The following is a 15,769-nucleotide window of genomic DNA, read 5'->3' on the forward strand; positions in this document are numbered from 1 at the left end:
CCTGAGGTATTACTTCAAGACATATGGCTGTGCCAACTCTATATCTAACAGGAACCACCTACAGCAAACCTATGTATTCATTGCTGTTTAAGAGAAAGCTTACACTCTTTGGAACATCTTGCAATCACAAAAGCTAGCTGAAATTTGCTAAAATTAATAAAAGGATCATATTGGTCTTTCAAGGATAGTTTTAATTATCAGAAAACCCTTATTTCAATAGTAAAGTATTTTAAAGATAAGACACCTTGGTTTATACCATGTTGGTCCTGTGACATGGCTCAGAGTAAGGTATCTGCTCCGGCCTGATTACTGATGGATGCAAATTTGACCTCCCGACTCCCTCCGTTGGAGGAATAACCAATACCTGAAAGTTGTCCTGTGACTTTAAGATACAAGCCCCCACTCATACACAATAACTCACACACAGATGTCACACCATAATAAACATTAAAGATGTTCCACTTAGCAGAAGATACAATTTCTCTCCTAGTAGGTATCTTTGTATTTTCCAGTTCACTTTCTTCTAAGAGAACCAAGTCTCCTGCTTTTAGGAAGCCCAGGAAGCAAACCCTGAGGTTAGGAGAGGCAGGGCATTACTGCATCCTGCCTCACATGCGCAGCAACAGCTACACCCAGTGGACAGAGTCAGAGGGAGGCATTCCAGCCGTACTGTTATAAGGAAGGTAAATTTGGAGGCAGCTTTTCCCCTCCCGGTTTGTTTTAGCTTCCAGAAAAAGGGCTACCTTTTACTTAAGGAAACACTGTTCAGGAACAAAAGCCGTACTCCATAAGCCTGACACGAACGCACAATTTGGTATGAAAATAGCTAAAATAAAACTCCCAGAGCAAGGAGAGAATGTACAGGTACTTTATTGCTCACCTCTCACACTGAACACACCTCCAGCCACTTTCTTTCACAGCTTGACAGTGTTTACATGTACATAAACCCGGCAGAAGCATCGAGTGATTTCAGGATAGACGCGGAGAGTGACTTAGCCAGGCTTCTGTCTTCTGCAGCAATAATGAAGGGCCTCCTGCACTGAGAGGGACTCCTTCTCACCTCGTAGTGCACGTCCATCACAAGAAAGGTCTCTTGCCTAAAGCAAGCTAACTTGTATATGCTGAGCCAGTAGCATTAACTAGTGCATGAAACAGATGTCTGCTCACCATTTCTTCTAGCGATTTCAAGTAAAAACAAGGTTGAAGGAGGAACTTTTGTCTCGGATGGATGCAGGTCTGTTTGAGTTGCTATACTTAACTAAGTGTCTACAGATACTACGGTTCACAACTTAGTTTGCTTTTGTTGTTTTTATGGATTTTGGCCGTGTTCATGGATTTTGGAGGAGCATATGGTACAGTATTCCACCAACAGCGTAAGGCTACTGAATGTGCTATCTGCAAAAGAGCTCATGTAATAGGAACCAACCCAGCAGGTCTACCCAAAGAAAGGTGACAACATCTCTCTGAATAAAACGCCCATCAGGGCAGAGCTATGCTCGGAGAGTAGACATCAGAAGATAGTTTACGAAAAACACACATGGGTTGTTAATATGAGGAAGGTTTCCCAGCAGTAAATATAAAAAAAGTCTAGGCAAATCCTCATTTTCAAAACTTGCATATTGAAAATGTGAAAACTATTTTATTCAAGTAATTTCTTCAAAAAGCATGTATGTTCCAACTGGATTAGTCTACTGGTCAACTAAAGGCAGCTTAAACTGCCTTTAAGATTTGTTTTTCATAGAAAGAAGAGATGTTTCTTAAATAAACAGTGTTATGTAAAACTGTTTAGTAATAAAAAGAGAGAAAGAATTGAATGAAGACCAGCAGTGGTTACCCTAAGCAGGAGTATGCCCACCTGTGGTCTTACACTCATTCCAAATAGATGCTGGATTCAGGATTCTGAAACTAAGTTTCTATTACTTGAGCTCTAGCAAAATATAAGTTTCTGTAGCCTCAACTAGTATAATGTCTTCCTTGTCCAAATCCAGAATGACTATACTGATAGCCTCCATGTTGGAAGTGCTGTTCAAACTGGCCCCCTTGATGATAAGTCTGGCTCCCTCTTCCTCCCCAGCCTCCTCCCTGGCTTCCACGTCCCCGACCCCCTCGACCACCTCTTCCCCCACGACCACTGCCTCGTTCGCCATGGTGCCCACCATCTTGGTATCTATTGTCCTGCTGGTATCCACCGCCCTGGTATCCACTTCCTGTATATGAAGATGTCTGGAAACCACCATAGCCACCACCTTGGTAGCCACCGCTGTGGCCACCATGATAGCCACCAGGTTGGAAGCCCGAATCTCGGTAACCACCATCCTGGTAACCACCTCCACTTCCACTCCCTCCATCGGTCCAGCCTCCTTGATGTTTATTTCCTCTTCCTCCCCCTCGGCCACCATGGTCATAGCCACCACGTCCACCTCTCCCTCCTTGTTCATGACCTCCTCGTCCTCCATATGAGGAATGTTCATAACCACCTCTCCCTCCGCCTCGGCCTCCTGCTTGCTGCTGGGGGCCATCTTGTCTTTTCTGCCACGGTGGCATCTCTGGGGGCGGAGGTTCAATTTCATTAGGTCTGCCACCTCTGTCAGGCACCCTGCCCATCAGCACCTATGCGATAAGAAAGATGATGTAAACTTCTCATTTTACAGACAGACAAATGCATGGGAAAGAAAATCAAAAGTACTCTAGTCACCTTATTAATGGCACAGGCAGTCTTTTCTCTTATGGACCCACTGCTTGTCCTTAAAATCTTTGACAAGTCTTGTCTGGCGGCCAAAAGATGAGCAACAGAAATATTACCTTTAGGAGACAAGACTGAACGCTTCGGCTGGTAAACCTTAGCTAATTTTTCTGTCTGACTCTGTTGAAACAAAAGTGTTCAAAGACAAATGTTAAAACTCAGAATGGGGCGCAGAAAACAAACACTACAACTAAAAAGATTAGCAATGATGAGGAGTTTACTGGGTTCCAGGTGGTAGGAAATAGTTTTAAACTCTGTGCAGTTTCCCGTACTTAAGAAACCTTGTACAAATACAGCTGCCAGACTTGTTGACAGAGCAGGCAAGGAAGGCGGGGCTGGGGTCACCTGGAAGCTTTCCTTTCAGGTGTGTAGGGACTGTGTTATATAACTACTTCATCATACCTTAGCTCTGTCAGACCAGCCAAAGGACTGGACGGTGACATCCAAGCGTTTGATTAGCAGCTTCCTCCGGACTTCATATTCATTGGCTATGGCTTGGTTAATGGCTTCTATCTTTTCCTAAAGCACAAGTTAAGCAACCAGTTAGGACTTACACATGTGCTTGATCCCCTCTTCTTAAAGAAACTGATGCTTTCACAAGTGACTCCCCAGCATTCCCCACACACGGTCCTTCCCACTGGCTAATATGTGAATGGTTAGTAAAGTGACAGGACAGAAAAGTTAGTCTCAAAACAATAATGTATGTAAAGTAAGAATTCTTGGTTAGCTTTCCCATAATTCACTGCATGAAGTTGGTTCAGCTCAGGCAGGTTTGGATCCATCTGGCAATTAGAAAAAAACGCTTCACTCATACCAAACTTCATTTAATAAGTGCATGAAATATTTACAAATTATGAGTTAAGTGTTTCAAATCACATACAAATAATATTCTTCATAAATCTGGAGGTTCCCCAAAATATTCCAAGGATGTCCATGTAGCAAATCACATATCAGAAAATGTAATTTAAATCAGGTATAACCACAGTAAATGGAAGGCTGAGGACTGCTACCAATTTGAGGCCAACCTGGGCTCTGAGTGTTGATATAAAGGATGGTCCCTTATGAAGTTGCCTCAGGAGGATCACGACTCACCCAGTGGGCTGGTCCCATCGGCTTCTTCAGTAACGGCTTTCCCACATGATTAGGCGGAACCTTTGCTAATGTTTCCTTTAACTGACACAAAAACAAATTAATGAATAAAAAAAAAAATCTAAAAGTAAAACGTATCTTCCTCATTACCCAATTCCCATCATATCTTGCCATCAAAAGAAGAATCCTGACAGAGGGAAAGGTGGAGGCAGTTTTGAAACATAAATGTAAAGACCCATGAGATAAGACACTGGCTTGTCCCACTCCTCTGTGACTAGAGAAGCACGGATCCTTCACTGGACCTGAACAGTGCCTGACACCAGTGGGCACTAAATGAGCATTAGCTGAATGGATGAATGAACACAGAGAATACGAACTACAGATACACTGTTGTGCCCCACAGCATTCACCCCACCGTGAAAGTGAGTCCGGCAGATATGCAGACAGGAAATAACTTTATATAACAAATACCATTTTCTTTTATTCATCCATTTTTAAATTAAAATGGCTTGTTCCTAATAATTTACATGTATATACATATGTATATATATATAAAATCAATATTCTGTTGATAATGTGTGGCATAAAAGTGATTCCATTTTTCACACTAAATTATGTTGGGAGCCAGCAAATTGAGTTTGCTAGTTGGAATATACAGACCCAAAGCAACTGGATTAGAAAACAGGACTTATTAATATTCTTTTCTGTCCAGTCAGTAGGGGGAAGCATAGAAATAATGACAAAAGCTATAAAGATCACCTCAAAGTTCAGTCATTTTATAAAGGACTTAAGAATCTTAGTTATTTTTACATTATATCTAGCTTACTTCAGCTTTTAAATCAAAGTATAAAGTTTCATTTTTGAAAAAGAAACATGTCGATGTTTAAAAATAACAAAACCAAAAAGCCCACTAAAATATTCATTTCCCTTTAAGGTATCTAGGATTTAAACCCCAAACTCATTTATTAACATTCCTTATTAATATGCAAATTAGGTTCCCATTAAGAGAAATAAACTTAATGTTTCATTTCAAGCAAACGTAGGACTATGCCTTTAATACGCTACAATCGGTACTAAAGGTCTTACTTTTTTCTCAATCCCGCTGAAGAATTGGAACATAGTTATATTGGCTGGAGGTTTGGACATTCCTAGAGCAATACATATGCCTTTCAACTCTTGAAAGACCTCACTACCGCCTCCTTCTTGAGCTTTTTTTGGAGGAGCATTCACACAGAGCATTCTGGCAGCTTCTAGTTCTGAGATGAGGTATGCTGAAGTAAACAAAATAAGATTTCAAAATAAGATACTATAGTTAATAGCCATAAGTCTGGAGTCACAACTCTATAGACCTAATGATATGTAACTTTTAAAGCTGCAAGAATGGACAGAACAAGAAATGAAAACCACTGTTACCAGCTAACAACATAACATTACACTGCTTATACAACTCAGGTATTCATGAACTCTTTACAGGTTAATTAAAATTTGGCAATATTTTGAAACTGGAGACGAAGATTGATCACACCTAAAAATCTAAATTCTTGCATCTGATTGTGCTACCTCCTGAACAGGGGTTGGCATCTGTTAAAATTTTGTACACACAAGGTGACAAAGGGCCAATTTTCATTGAACTACATGTAGACACAATGACAAAACTGTCTGCTTGCCCTCCCTCATAATCAGCCTGTCAAGAAGTGGTCAGGACCATCCTAAGTGTGAAGGTGTTGCACTTTCTAAGGGTCTTCTCTCATTTCTCCAGGGGCCTTACTCACCTGCTGGGGGGCTCTCTCATTGGTCCTTTCCCACATGCCCTTCCTCTCCATATTCCTCACCTTCTTCCCCACCATAAAAACAAAACTTTCAAATCATTTCTGCTTTTTGGTATTTTTTTCATGTGTGTGTGCACACTCATGTGTGCACACCACAGCACATATATGGAGTTCAGAGGACAGCTTGCATAGTTCTCTTACCTATGGTGTTGGCAGTCTGAACTCTGATAGTCAGTCTTGGTGGGAGGAGCCTCTACCCCTGGAGCCATCCCTTGGGCTCTTAAGTCACTTTTTGTCAGTATGCCCTTTGTGTTGAATGTCCTCTTGTGAACTGTTTAGCCTAGTATACATGAGGGCCACATCTCATGTAATTCAGCAGAAGCCTAACCTAGTAAATGACATTCCTGTAACTGTCCCAAAGACATTTCCGAGCATTCAGCCCAGTCTGGTTCTCTCTTTTGGGAGGAGTTTTCTAGGTCTTTCCATCCTATCAGAATCGCCAAACTTGCTGTCCTCAGGTGGAAGCCAAGGGGAAGTCATGATTTTCATAAGACATTTCTGAGAAGCCATCAATTACTGTTCTAAAGTAATAAATACAGATGAATTTCTGCAGAGGCCACTCCATGTGGCCTTAATAAATCTTGGTATGTTCCATGTAGTAAGCTATACTTGGGCATTAAGACAATGAAAAAGCAAAACTCTGTGGTTATGAAAGCAAATATTGTTGTAAACATGTTTTTACCAGTGTCCCAACACACTTGCTCTCATATGTCCATGACTGTGTTCCTGTAGAGACACAGGAGTTGGGTAGTTGCCGCTGAGACCTCACAGAATGCTCAGGCAGGACTATTTAGCATCTGGCCCTTTAATAAAGTTTGCCAACCCTTGTTCTAGAAAATCATGTAACATGATTTAATACACTGGTTGTCTAAATTTGGGATGAGATAGTTCAGTCATTCCTGAAACTAATACTATCATGTGAGCATAAAGCAACGGCACATTCAAAGCACTAGCAAGGCACTGGAGATACTATAAAAACCCCAAACCAAAGATGATCTTTATTGATAATCTACTCAAGAATCAAAATATCTCCCTTTTCATCTATTAGGAACTCAGGCTTGACCTAACTATGAGTATAAACCGAGAATCAAACAAAGCCAGTAAACAGCCCAGAGTACCTACACTTAAAGATTATTATTCTATTCTGGTACTTCAGATGAGGTTCATTTATTTCTTCTTAAGTACAATGTGCTAAACAATTCTTATTAGTGTGGTGGGGTGCTGGAAGAAAATCCTACCATCAAGATGTGACAAAGCTGACACTTGGCATGACAGTAGTCACACAGAGCAGCAAGGAGCATGTGTATGAAATGCTTCAATGAAAGAGGTTACACACTGAGAGCTGCGTTGGGGAAAGCAGGCTGCAATGACAAGGACAAGGAAAGGGACCAATATGCCTTGTGATGGATGTAAAAGGCGAGTAACCTTTAGCTGCTTCATGCTTCACTTAAATTTACAGGAGGAACATGTGGTTGTATACCCTTTATAAGCTCTTCAGGTATCAACTCATAAAAATAAAGTTTGTAGTTATGACCCCGATTCCAAAATAGTTAGTATAGTCTGCTTAAGAATTAGCAAGAAGTTAAAAGCACTTTATAAAGATTTACAGTCGATGTGGTTTTCTTAAGTGTCAGTAGAAAAAAGGCTGAGTTCTATGGAGACTCAGCCATGTAGTCACTGCCAAGCATCTTGCACAGTGGTTATCTTCCTATGTAGATAATGTAAGTAACCAGCACAACTGAGCAGGATAAGCGACACTACACAGAGGAATCAGTTGGATCTATTGTTGTTGTGCCAGCCACAATCTGAAGGAGACCGAATAAATATCTAAAAGCTAGACATAAACATCAATGTCTACAGCAAGTCCTGACCCTGCGTGCACACACTGCCCCAGCAACAAATACCGGACAAAGGGGACATTAAGTAACTGCAGTAATTTTTAGTGCCTAAGCATAATAGCTATAACACTTTTTTTTTTTTTCAAAACAAAACAAAAACCAAAAACCCCAAAACAACATAAAACCTTCAATACTGTGGTTTTAGTATTTTCAGACTCCACAACCAAACAAACTTTCTGGACTATGCTTGTCACAGGACATTCAGTTAACCAAAGCTGAATCTAGCTTAATTTCAGAGTGCAACAGATTCTGAGTTAAGATTAATTGCTGCTTAAACTTACTGGGAAGTTTGTGCAAGGCAATACAATTTCGAGTCTACTAACTGTATTTCAGGCAAAGAGGCAGTTATCTTTTTAAAAAACATTGAGGGAAAGAACTTTTCATAAAAAAAAAAAGATGTTCCACAATGATCAGTGGTAGAGGAGCCACTTAAGTGCTGATCATGTATACTTAGAAACAAAAGCATTTACCAATCCAAAGAAACAACAGTAAACAAAACACCTTTACAATGCCATCGTGCAAGCACTGCTTCCTGCCTAGAACCCACATTCTTATCCCTACAGGCTTGCCATTGATTATGTGTGTGCTCTCCACCTAGAACAGAAGTACAGGGTGACACACCGGCATGACACTCCAGACCCACTGGTCACAACAGGAGAGGCACAGCAGCTAGAGGAGTGCCAAAGCGGAGGCCAGGGGAGAGAGAGAGGTCAGTTCAAATCAAAGCACCATTGGTGTGCATGCCTCCGCCAGCTCCTAGTTGGAAATGTAGCGAACTCTTCTTTTAAAATGGATAGTATTTGAACTGAAGTCACAACGAAGCGAGATACAACAAGAACAACGACGACAACCCACATATTACTATGGAAAACAGACAGAAGAGCTACGTTCTAGTAGCCGTGAACTTACTGAGCAAAAGGAGGCAGTTCTTCTGAACAAGAAGGCGCTTGGTTACATCCCCGGATGTCAGAGAAGGATACGGGCAGTTCATCTCCCCAAGTAGCCCACTCACCTCAAGCTGGAACTCTTCAGCTTCACTTGGACCTTGTGGGGGATTAAAATAATTTTGAGAGCATTAATCACAAAATGGAGTTCCCACTAGGCTCTTCCTGCCTCAGCTCTTCTTCCTACTTCATCCTTTCTCACACCACTGCAATAAAAACCTTTTAGGGTGTGCAGTAGGCTAGTCTCTTACTTGACGATTAAGTTATCATTTATTATTTTGCGTGTATGAGGCCTGTGCAGAACACACAGGTACAGAGGTCAGAAAGACTGTGGAGTTGCATCCCTCCTCCTCCCACCTTGATGGTGGGTTGCAGGGACCCACCTCAGGTCACCATGCCAACTGCTTTTCCTCTTTAGCCACACTTCACCAGCACTGCTGGAGAATTTTTAATGGCTCTAACTTTATACCTCAGCTGGGTTTTCCTACCTGCTTTCAAAGACTCCTCCCAACTGTTCAAGTCTGTCCTTTCCTATATACTCAGTCACAGCCATCTATGAGCCACTTCCGCAAACACTGGCTCTACTAGGCCACACTGCACTCCAGTGTCTCAGGAAAGCCTGGCTCGTTGTTCCTTTTGAGCCTTTATTTAAGCTATGACTGTGACTATGCCCTTCCCTACTAGTGAATCTCTCTCATCCATCAAAGCCCCGTGGGCTTCTCCATGAGACCTCCCTAATACTCTTGCACTCATTGATTTCTTCCTCCTGTGAACCACAAAAGCAAGGATTCAATTACTGTAGCAATCACCAGGTTTTTCACTTGTATTTCATATTCTCAGGTAACTGAAACCAGAAGGCAGCAAACATGACTTACAGCTCTGTATTTCAACATTTAAAAAAAAAAAAAAAACTTGGGGGATTGGAGATGGTTCAGCAGTTAAAGAGTTAGTTTTCTAGACGGCCTGGGTTTAATTCCCAGCACCCACATGGCAGTTCACAACCATCTGTAACTCTGTTCTAGGGGATCCAATACCCTTATACAGACATAAATGTAATCTAATCACCAATGTCCATAAAATAAAAATAAATTATATATAAAAATATTTTTTAGGTTTAATGGGTAAATGAAGGGATGGGTGTCATCTTCACTATTTTGATTCTTCTCTTCTAAGTATTGCAGATGGAGAGAAATTAATAAACCTTAGAGTCATTTTCAAGTCCTAAGTTCATTTTCTCATCATGTATTTATCTAATTGTGACTTGTCAACCCTAAAGCTCTACAGAGCTCCATTAAAGGCAGCTGGGAGATGAGGAGGCAAGAGAGGAAAGGGCATCATGAGGGCATCCCAGAGACCCCCAAGGCTCTTACTGACAGCTAGGAGAGGAAGAGCCGTGCTAACCCTGCCCTCCCTCTATACAAGCAGTAACCACTCTTACCTGTTTTATGTGTTCTATATGGTCCCAGTTAAAAACAGTATCCCATACAGTATTTACAAGGTTTCTACAAATCAGTCACAGTCAGTGGCAGACAGCCAAAGTGGTTAAAAGCACTGGTCCCCAACTTCTCCTGATGCTGTGTGGTTGAAGCCTAATTACGTGACTCCAGGCAATGTACCTAACTCCTTTGGGCTTTTGTCACTGACTTCGTAAGAGTAATAAAGTCTAACTCATAGAACTGCCCTGAGGTCTAAATGAGTTAACCAGTACATACTGCTTTGAACACAAGGAATAATAAATATAACATATGCTATCATTATTATTATGACACTAGATCTTGTTAATTGAATTGGTCAGACACAGGCTAAACTAGGATACAACCAACCTGCACATATTAAATATACTAACAGGCCACGTGTAGAACGCCCAGCACTTAGGAGGCTGATGCAAAATTTCCTCAAACCAGCTTGCACTTTGAGAGACATGTCTGAGTTAATACAGTAATTCCTTGTGCCTCAAACATACCAAGAAGTAAAATGTATACCAGCAATCGAGAATGAGCTCTTCAAAATGGGATTACACTGTCCCAGGGGTACACTAACAGTCAGACATTCTTACTTCCTATCCATTAGAGCTCTACCTATGACAGGAAGAAGCAGAAGGTGGAGTGTCAGGTTCCAAGCTCATTCAGAGTCAACAAACTAGTGGTAAATGTCAAGAAAACAGGCGACCAAGAAAAACAAGAAAACAGGCACTCTCAGCTCTATAATCTGGGTTGCTGCACCTGGTTACAATGTACCTAATGGTGGGTTTCAATGATATGACAGTGGCCTAATGGAGTGTCCCCACTTTTCCCAAGCACAGTAGAATTACAATGCACACACATACTGCACACAGTTCTGGAATCTGGTAGAACTAAAAGAACATCCTAAATTCTAGTAGCCACCAATCCAGGATGTCACAATTCAAGTTTCACAAAATACAGACAACGTGGGTCTTGCCTCTAATCCCAGCACTCAGCAGGCTGCGTCTGAAAGATCATGAGTTCAAGGCCAATCTACGCTACATGGTAAACCCTGTTTAAAAAAAAAAAACTATGGCAAGCACATATATTTCATATACGTACTCTGTATTTTATTTTTCTCTGTTTCAGTACAAGGATCTTTTCAGCCTCTGTATATATTTTATTGTTGTAGCCTTATATTTAGAATTACTTTATCCTTGAAAACAATATCAAAATCACTGTGTGCCTGTGTCTACATGTGCGATAGGGAGCACAGGATTTGACATGTTTCTTTCCAGCTACAAAACTTCTAAAGTTTTAGCTTTAATATTAATAATGTTTAGTTCACAATGCCCCAATTTCATTTTAAAAAGTGAAAATTTACTCACTGTTAGTTGCCTGCACATTTTCTTCTAGTTTACAGAGGACTCTTAATTCAGACACCAGCCAAGCACAGAGTTTGGTAAACTCCGGGGAAGCGGCTCCAGCAGAGACTGCCTGTAACAGTGCACCATCGTCCAACAATGGGCCCTTGTAACTGGTGAGGAAGAAAGTACACTTCAGAGGAAAATCAACGTCCGGTATGTTGCAGGTAAAACACATCTATGCGTTGCTTATGTAAAGAAACCACATGCATGTGGCACATATATGTACATTCAGGCAAATACTCCTAGACATAAAAAAAATTCTTTAAAGTATTTAAATGAAGAAAAAGTCAAGCCGGGATTGATGGAACAGGCCTGTAATCTCAGCCTTGAGGAAACAGAGAAGAACCTTTGCCGGGAGCCACAGTGTAGCCACAGTCTACATAGTGAGGTCCTTAAAAACCCAAACCAAACAACAAAGGAACCAATCAAATGATCGCTGCAACTCCAGCTTCGGAACACCCAAGGGCGGGGATGAGGCTCAGGTGGGAGAATGCTGGCCTAGCTCACATGGTTTAGATCCCAAGACTTTATAAATTGAGCACAGTGGCATATGCTTGCAATCTTAGCTTTGGGCAGGTGGAGGCATGAGATCAATCAATCGTTCAAAGCCAGCCTAAGACACAGCCGAAGACACTGTCTTAAAACAGTGTCCCCTTCAAAACAAACAAACAAAACAAAAGCCCTAAAAACCTCAACATAGAAACCCCACAATATCTATAAATGTAATGAACATAATCAACTTTTACACACTCACTGAGAACTCTTTTGCAGTTTCTTACCATAATCAATTAGATTTCATTTTTTGAGATTTACTTTAGGAACCTTTCCAAGTAATCATTTATTTTATAAAATGTCTTTTTATTTATTTATTTTTTAAAACTGAGTCTCATGCTGCCCAGGCATAAGAATTTAAGAGTAATCAGAACTGGGTGTTCTGGCATATTTATATAACATGAACTACTCAAGAAACCAAAGCTGGAAAATCAAGAGTTGAGGCCAGCCCAAGAAACTTAGCAAGATCTATCTTAATGAAGCAAGCAAGCACTCTTCAATTATATACTGTTGTGCCTATGAGATGGCTCTCAGCAGGTATAGATGCTTGCCACCAAGGCTTCATCACACTATACAAGAAGAAAATCAACTGCAAACTGTCTCTGACTTCGACAAGCACATGGAGGCACATACACACAAATAAATTAACTAAATAAATGTATGTATGTATGTAATTTTTCTTTTAAGGACAAGAATCTATGTAGTCCTGGCTGTTTTGGAACTTACTATGTAGACCAGGCTGGCTTCAAACTCATGGAGACCTGCCTGCCTCTTCCCCCACTGGGATTAAAGACTTCATTACTGTGCCCAGTGTAAAACAGACAAACAAAAACAAAGCAGCTTAGTTAAGATTATATTCTTTTAAGTGAAATGTTAAATAAAAATATTCTCATCAAGGACATACATTAAATATACTTAACATGGTATTCAGAGGCCTGGATACTTGGAGAGTCTTTTAAATATGCCTATATGTTTACATATGAAGTGGATTAGAAAGAAATCTTCCATACTCACACAAAACTATACATAATCCTGGAACTAGATAAAGAAAGGGATGGCCAGAGGGGAGGAGCTGGAGAGATGGCTCAGCAAGCAGGAACACATGCTGCTCTTCCAAAGGGCCTGGGCTCTGGTCCCAGCACCCACACTGGTCAGCTCACCACTTCACATAACTCTAGCTCTAGGGGATCTGGCTTCTGCTTCTGGTCTCCCAAGTATCTGGTATACACATGGTATGCATTGACACACACATATATACACATAAAAACAAAACAAAAAAACTCAACACAGTAGATAGTAAAGACATTTGAATAAAAGGCCCAGGCTTAGAAATTCCTCCTTGTGTTCCACATTGATTCAACAGCAGCTGCTACATTCCTTCTGTGTGCTAGGTTAGAGCTAAAAGATAGCATTTACTGCTCTAGAGGCAGATGCTGATGGATCTCAGAGACAGAGGCCAGCCTGGTCTACAGAGTGAGTTCCAGCACCGCCGGGGCTACACAGACAAACCTGTCTTGAAAAAAAGATAGTATTCAACTGTAATTTTTGAGCAAATTGTTTAAAAACACACAGTAATCAACTGACGGTGACTTTTAATAATATTTAAATGTAACCACACTAAGTTAAAATTAATTAAACTTTCATAAAAACTCCAGGGTTTACATTACAATGCAACCTAACTATTTACTTGAGGACAATCGTTGCAGGAATAGTTAGAGTAAGCAGACAAGAAAACACCATTAGGATAAAAGAATAGCAACGGGATGCGGCAGCCAGTCGACTGATCTTCACATGCACAGAATGTAGCTCTCCTCTTGTTCTACTCCTTCAACACTACCTTTTCAAGGGAAGAGACCCTCCTCGGGGCTTTTTCATTGTATGCTTCTCAGAGCTTCCACGTGATCTTATACCCTGAGGAAAACCCCACACTGGCACAGAGCAAGTGTCCCTTAAAAATGTTTACTGAGTAACCGAATCATCTTTAGCCACCCGTTGAAAAGCACTCATTCTGCAGAATTAGGTTTACTTATGGTCCATTGCAAGAACTAAGTTGGCCAAGTCTGGGCTAGTCACAAAATGTGATTCAAAGATGGTTACTAAGCTTCCTTTATGGTCAGAACCTACTTGGACACCAGGCTATTCAAATGGGTTGAGCTTTGGGTATCTCAAGGTGTCCTTCCCTAAAGAAACGTTTCCCTTAAGAATTTCCACACCATAGAAAAGCCTAAAGTTAAGCGTTGATAAAGGATTATAGTTAAAAATACAACTATCCGCAGGGCATGGGGCTCACTCCTTTAATCCTAGCTCTCAGGTGCCAGAGGCAGGAGGACCTCTGCTTCTGATCTTCATGGCCGGGGTCATATTGCCACCCTGCTTTAAAAACTAGCTAACTCTACGCTGATTTTCCCCTGAAATAGTTACCGGCAGGTAAATACTTAATTATGCAGAGCTTTTTTTTTTTTTTTAAAGCCTAAGAGCCTCCAGGTTCTCAAGTTTGAGCACTTTGATCTGGGTGACCGAACAAGATAAATAAGCCTTATTTCCAAATTCCTAAACACCGAAGACTATGACTGGGTAAGGATCACAAGACAGTCAAGATGCGAATATGCTGATTCTTGGCGGGTGGGGACGACCCTGGAATCCTTGAGTTCAGCGAGGCTGTGCTGGAGGTCTGAAGTCACTGACTGTCATTTCCAAAAGCAGGTGGTAGAAAGGTTAGGTGCACAGCTGAGCGGGCTTGAGAGCCGCCGGCTGCATCGCCCAGACGTGCGCTTTGGGAAGCCTAGGTGCATGCAGAGATGACTGGGCAAAGATGGGTTTTTTATTTGAGAGAGAGAGAGGAGTAGGGTGGGAGGGGGGGGTAGAAGCTCAAGTAAGAAGTAGGAAAATCTTGGGGCCAAGTAGGAAAGCAGATACAACTTTGGCAAACCATAAAGTGGGGGGTAGGGTGGGAGGCAAGAAGAGAAAAGCCTGGGGAGTGGGGGGGGAGGTGGTGAGAACCGGAGCCCAGACAATGACACGCATGACTGACACACGCTGCGGGTTAGCCGGGCTGGAGGGGAGCACCGGGGAGGACGAGGGCCGTCGGAGCCGAGTGGGCAGGGTAGGGGTGGACGTGGCACCAGGGGTCCCTGGGCCAGCAGCGGGAAGCTACGGCGGGAGTCGGGTGCGGCGTGGCAAGGCAGGTGGCTCCGACCGGGCGCCCGAGGAGTTGCCGGGGCTCTAGCGGAGGGGACTTTCAGAAACTCATGCCCCCGCCGTCTTACCCTAGATCTTCCAACGACTCCAAGATGTCAGTCTCCATGAGGTCACACTCCATGCTACTGTGGTATTCAAATTTCCGAGTCGTCAGGCTGCCCTCTCGCCGGCAACGCGTACACTAGCGCATGCGCTCTTTCCCCGGAACTTCCAAGTCGACAGCTGGCGCCTCAGTCCCCGTATTGCGCATGCTCCGAGCGTGCGCAAGCAGTTTGGTTCCGCCCACTGCCCCCACCTCACCGGCGGAAAAAAAAAAAATAATGGCCGGGTCTGCGCGTGCCCAGTATGGGATCGTGAAGCTAGCTGCCCTAAGAAGGGCAGGCAAGCGGGCGGCGTGGCAACCGAGGCTCCGAGACACAGCTAGGGGGCGCGGAGCTCTTGGAATGCGCCTGTGCGCAGTTTGGGGCGAGGCGGGCGCGGGAGGAGCAGGAGCAGGATCCAGCCTGGGATTGTAGAGTGACCACTGTGGTGTTGAAGCTCCTTTCACTTGCGAGTCACCATAGAAGGGCAAATGTGTGCGTTCCCAAGCACAGCCTAGGGCATGGGTGGACGGGTCAAAAACAATGAAAGCCGGGAAAATGCCATTT

General features: G+C 42.4%; 1 protein-coding gene across 1 annotated transcript; it reads right to left on the reverse strand.

The window, feature by feature from the left end:
* Positions 1 to 852: 852 nt before the first annotated feature.
* Positions 853 to 15,396, reverse strand: Fam98a (family with sequence similarity 98 member A). Its single transcript, XM_021217608.1, has 8 exons — positions 15,191 to 15,396; positions 11,334 to 11,482; positions 8,469 to 8,603; positions 4,919 to 5,103; positions 3,836 to 3,916; positions 3,146 to 3,262; positions 2,696 to 2,863; positions 853 to 2,610 (listed from the first exon to the last, which is right to left on the reverse strand). Exons 1-8 carry the CDS (start codon positions 15,241 to 15,243, stop codon positions 1,954 to 1,956), a joined length of 1,545 nt encoding a protein of 514 aa, XP_021073267.1. The 5' UTR covers positions 15,244 to 15,396; the 3' UTR covers positions 853 to 1,953.
* Positions 15,397 to 15,769: the final 373 nt, after the last annotated feature.

This window comes from Mus pahari, chromosome 18, assembly GCF_900095145.1.
Source record: "Mus pahari chromosome 18, PAHARI_EIJ_v1.1, whole genome shotgun sequence".
Taxonomy (NCBI): domain Eukaryota; kingdom Metazoa; phylum Chordata; class Mammalia; order Rodentia; family Muridae; genus Mus; species Mus pahari.

Excerpts from the sequence above, each read along its gene's own strand:
- Fam98a (XM_021217608.1), bottom strand. The coding sequence starts at position 15,243 with ATGGAGTGTGACCTCATGGAGACTGACATCTTGGAGTCGTTGGAAGAT. Across the intron at positions 11,483-15,190 it reads GAGTCGTTGGAAGATCTAGG|TTACAAGGGCCCATTGTTGG; the intron begins GTAAGACGGCGG and ends CTTCCTCACCAG. Across the intron at positions 3,917-4,918 it reads TCAGCGGGATTGAGAAAAAA|TTAAAGGAAACATTAGCAAA; the intron begins GTAAGACCTTTA and ends TTTTTGTGTCAG.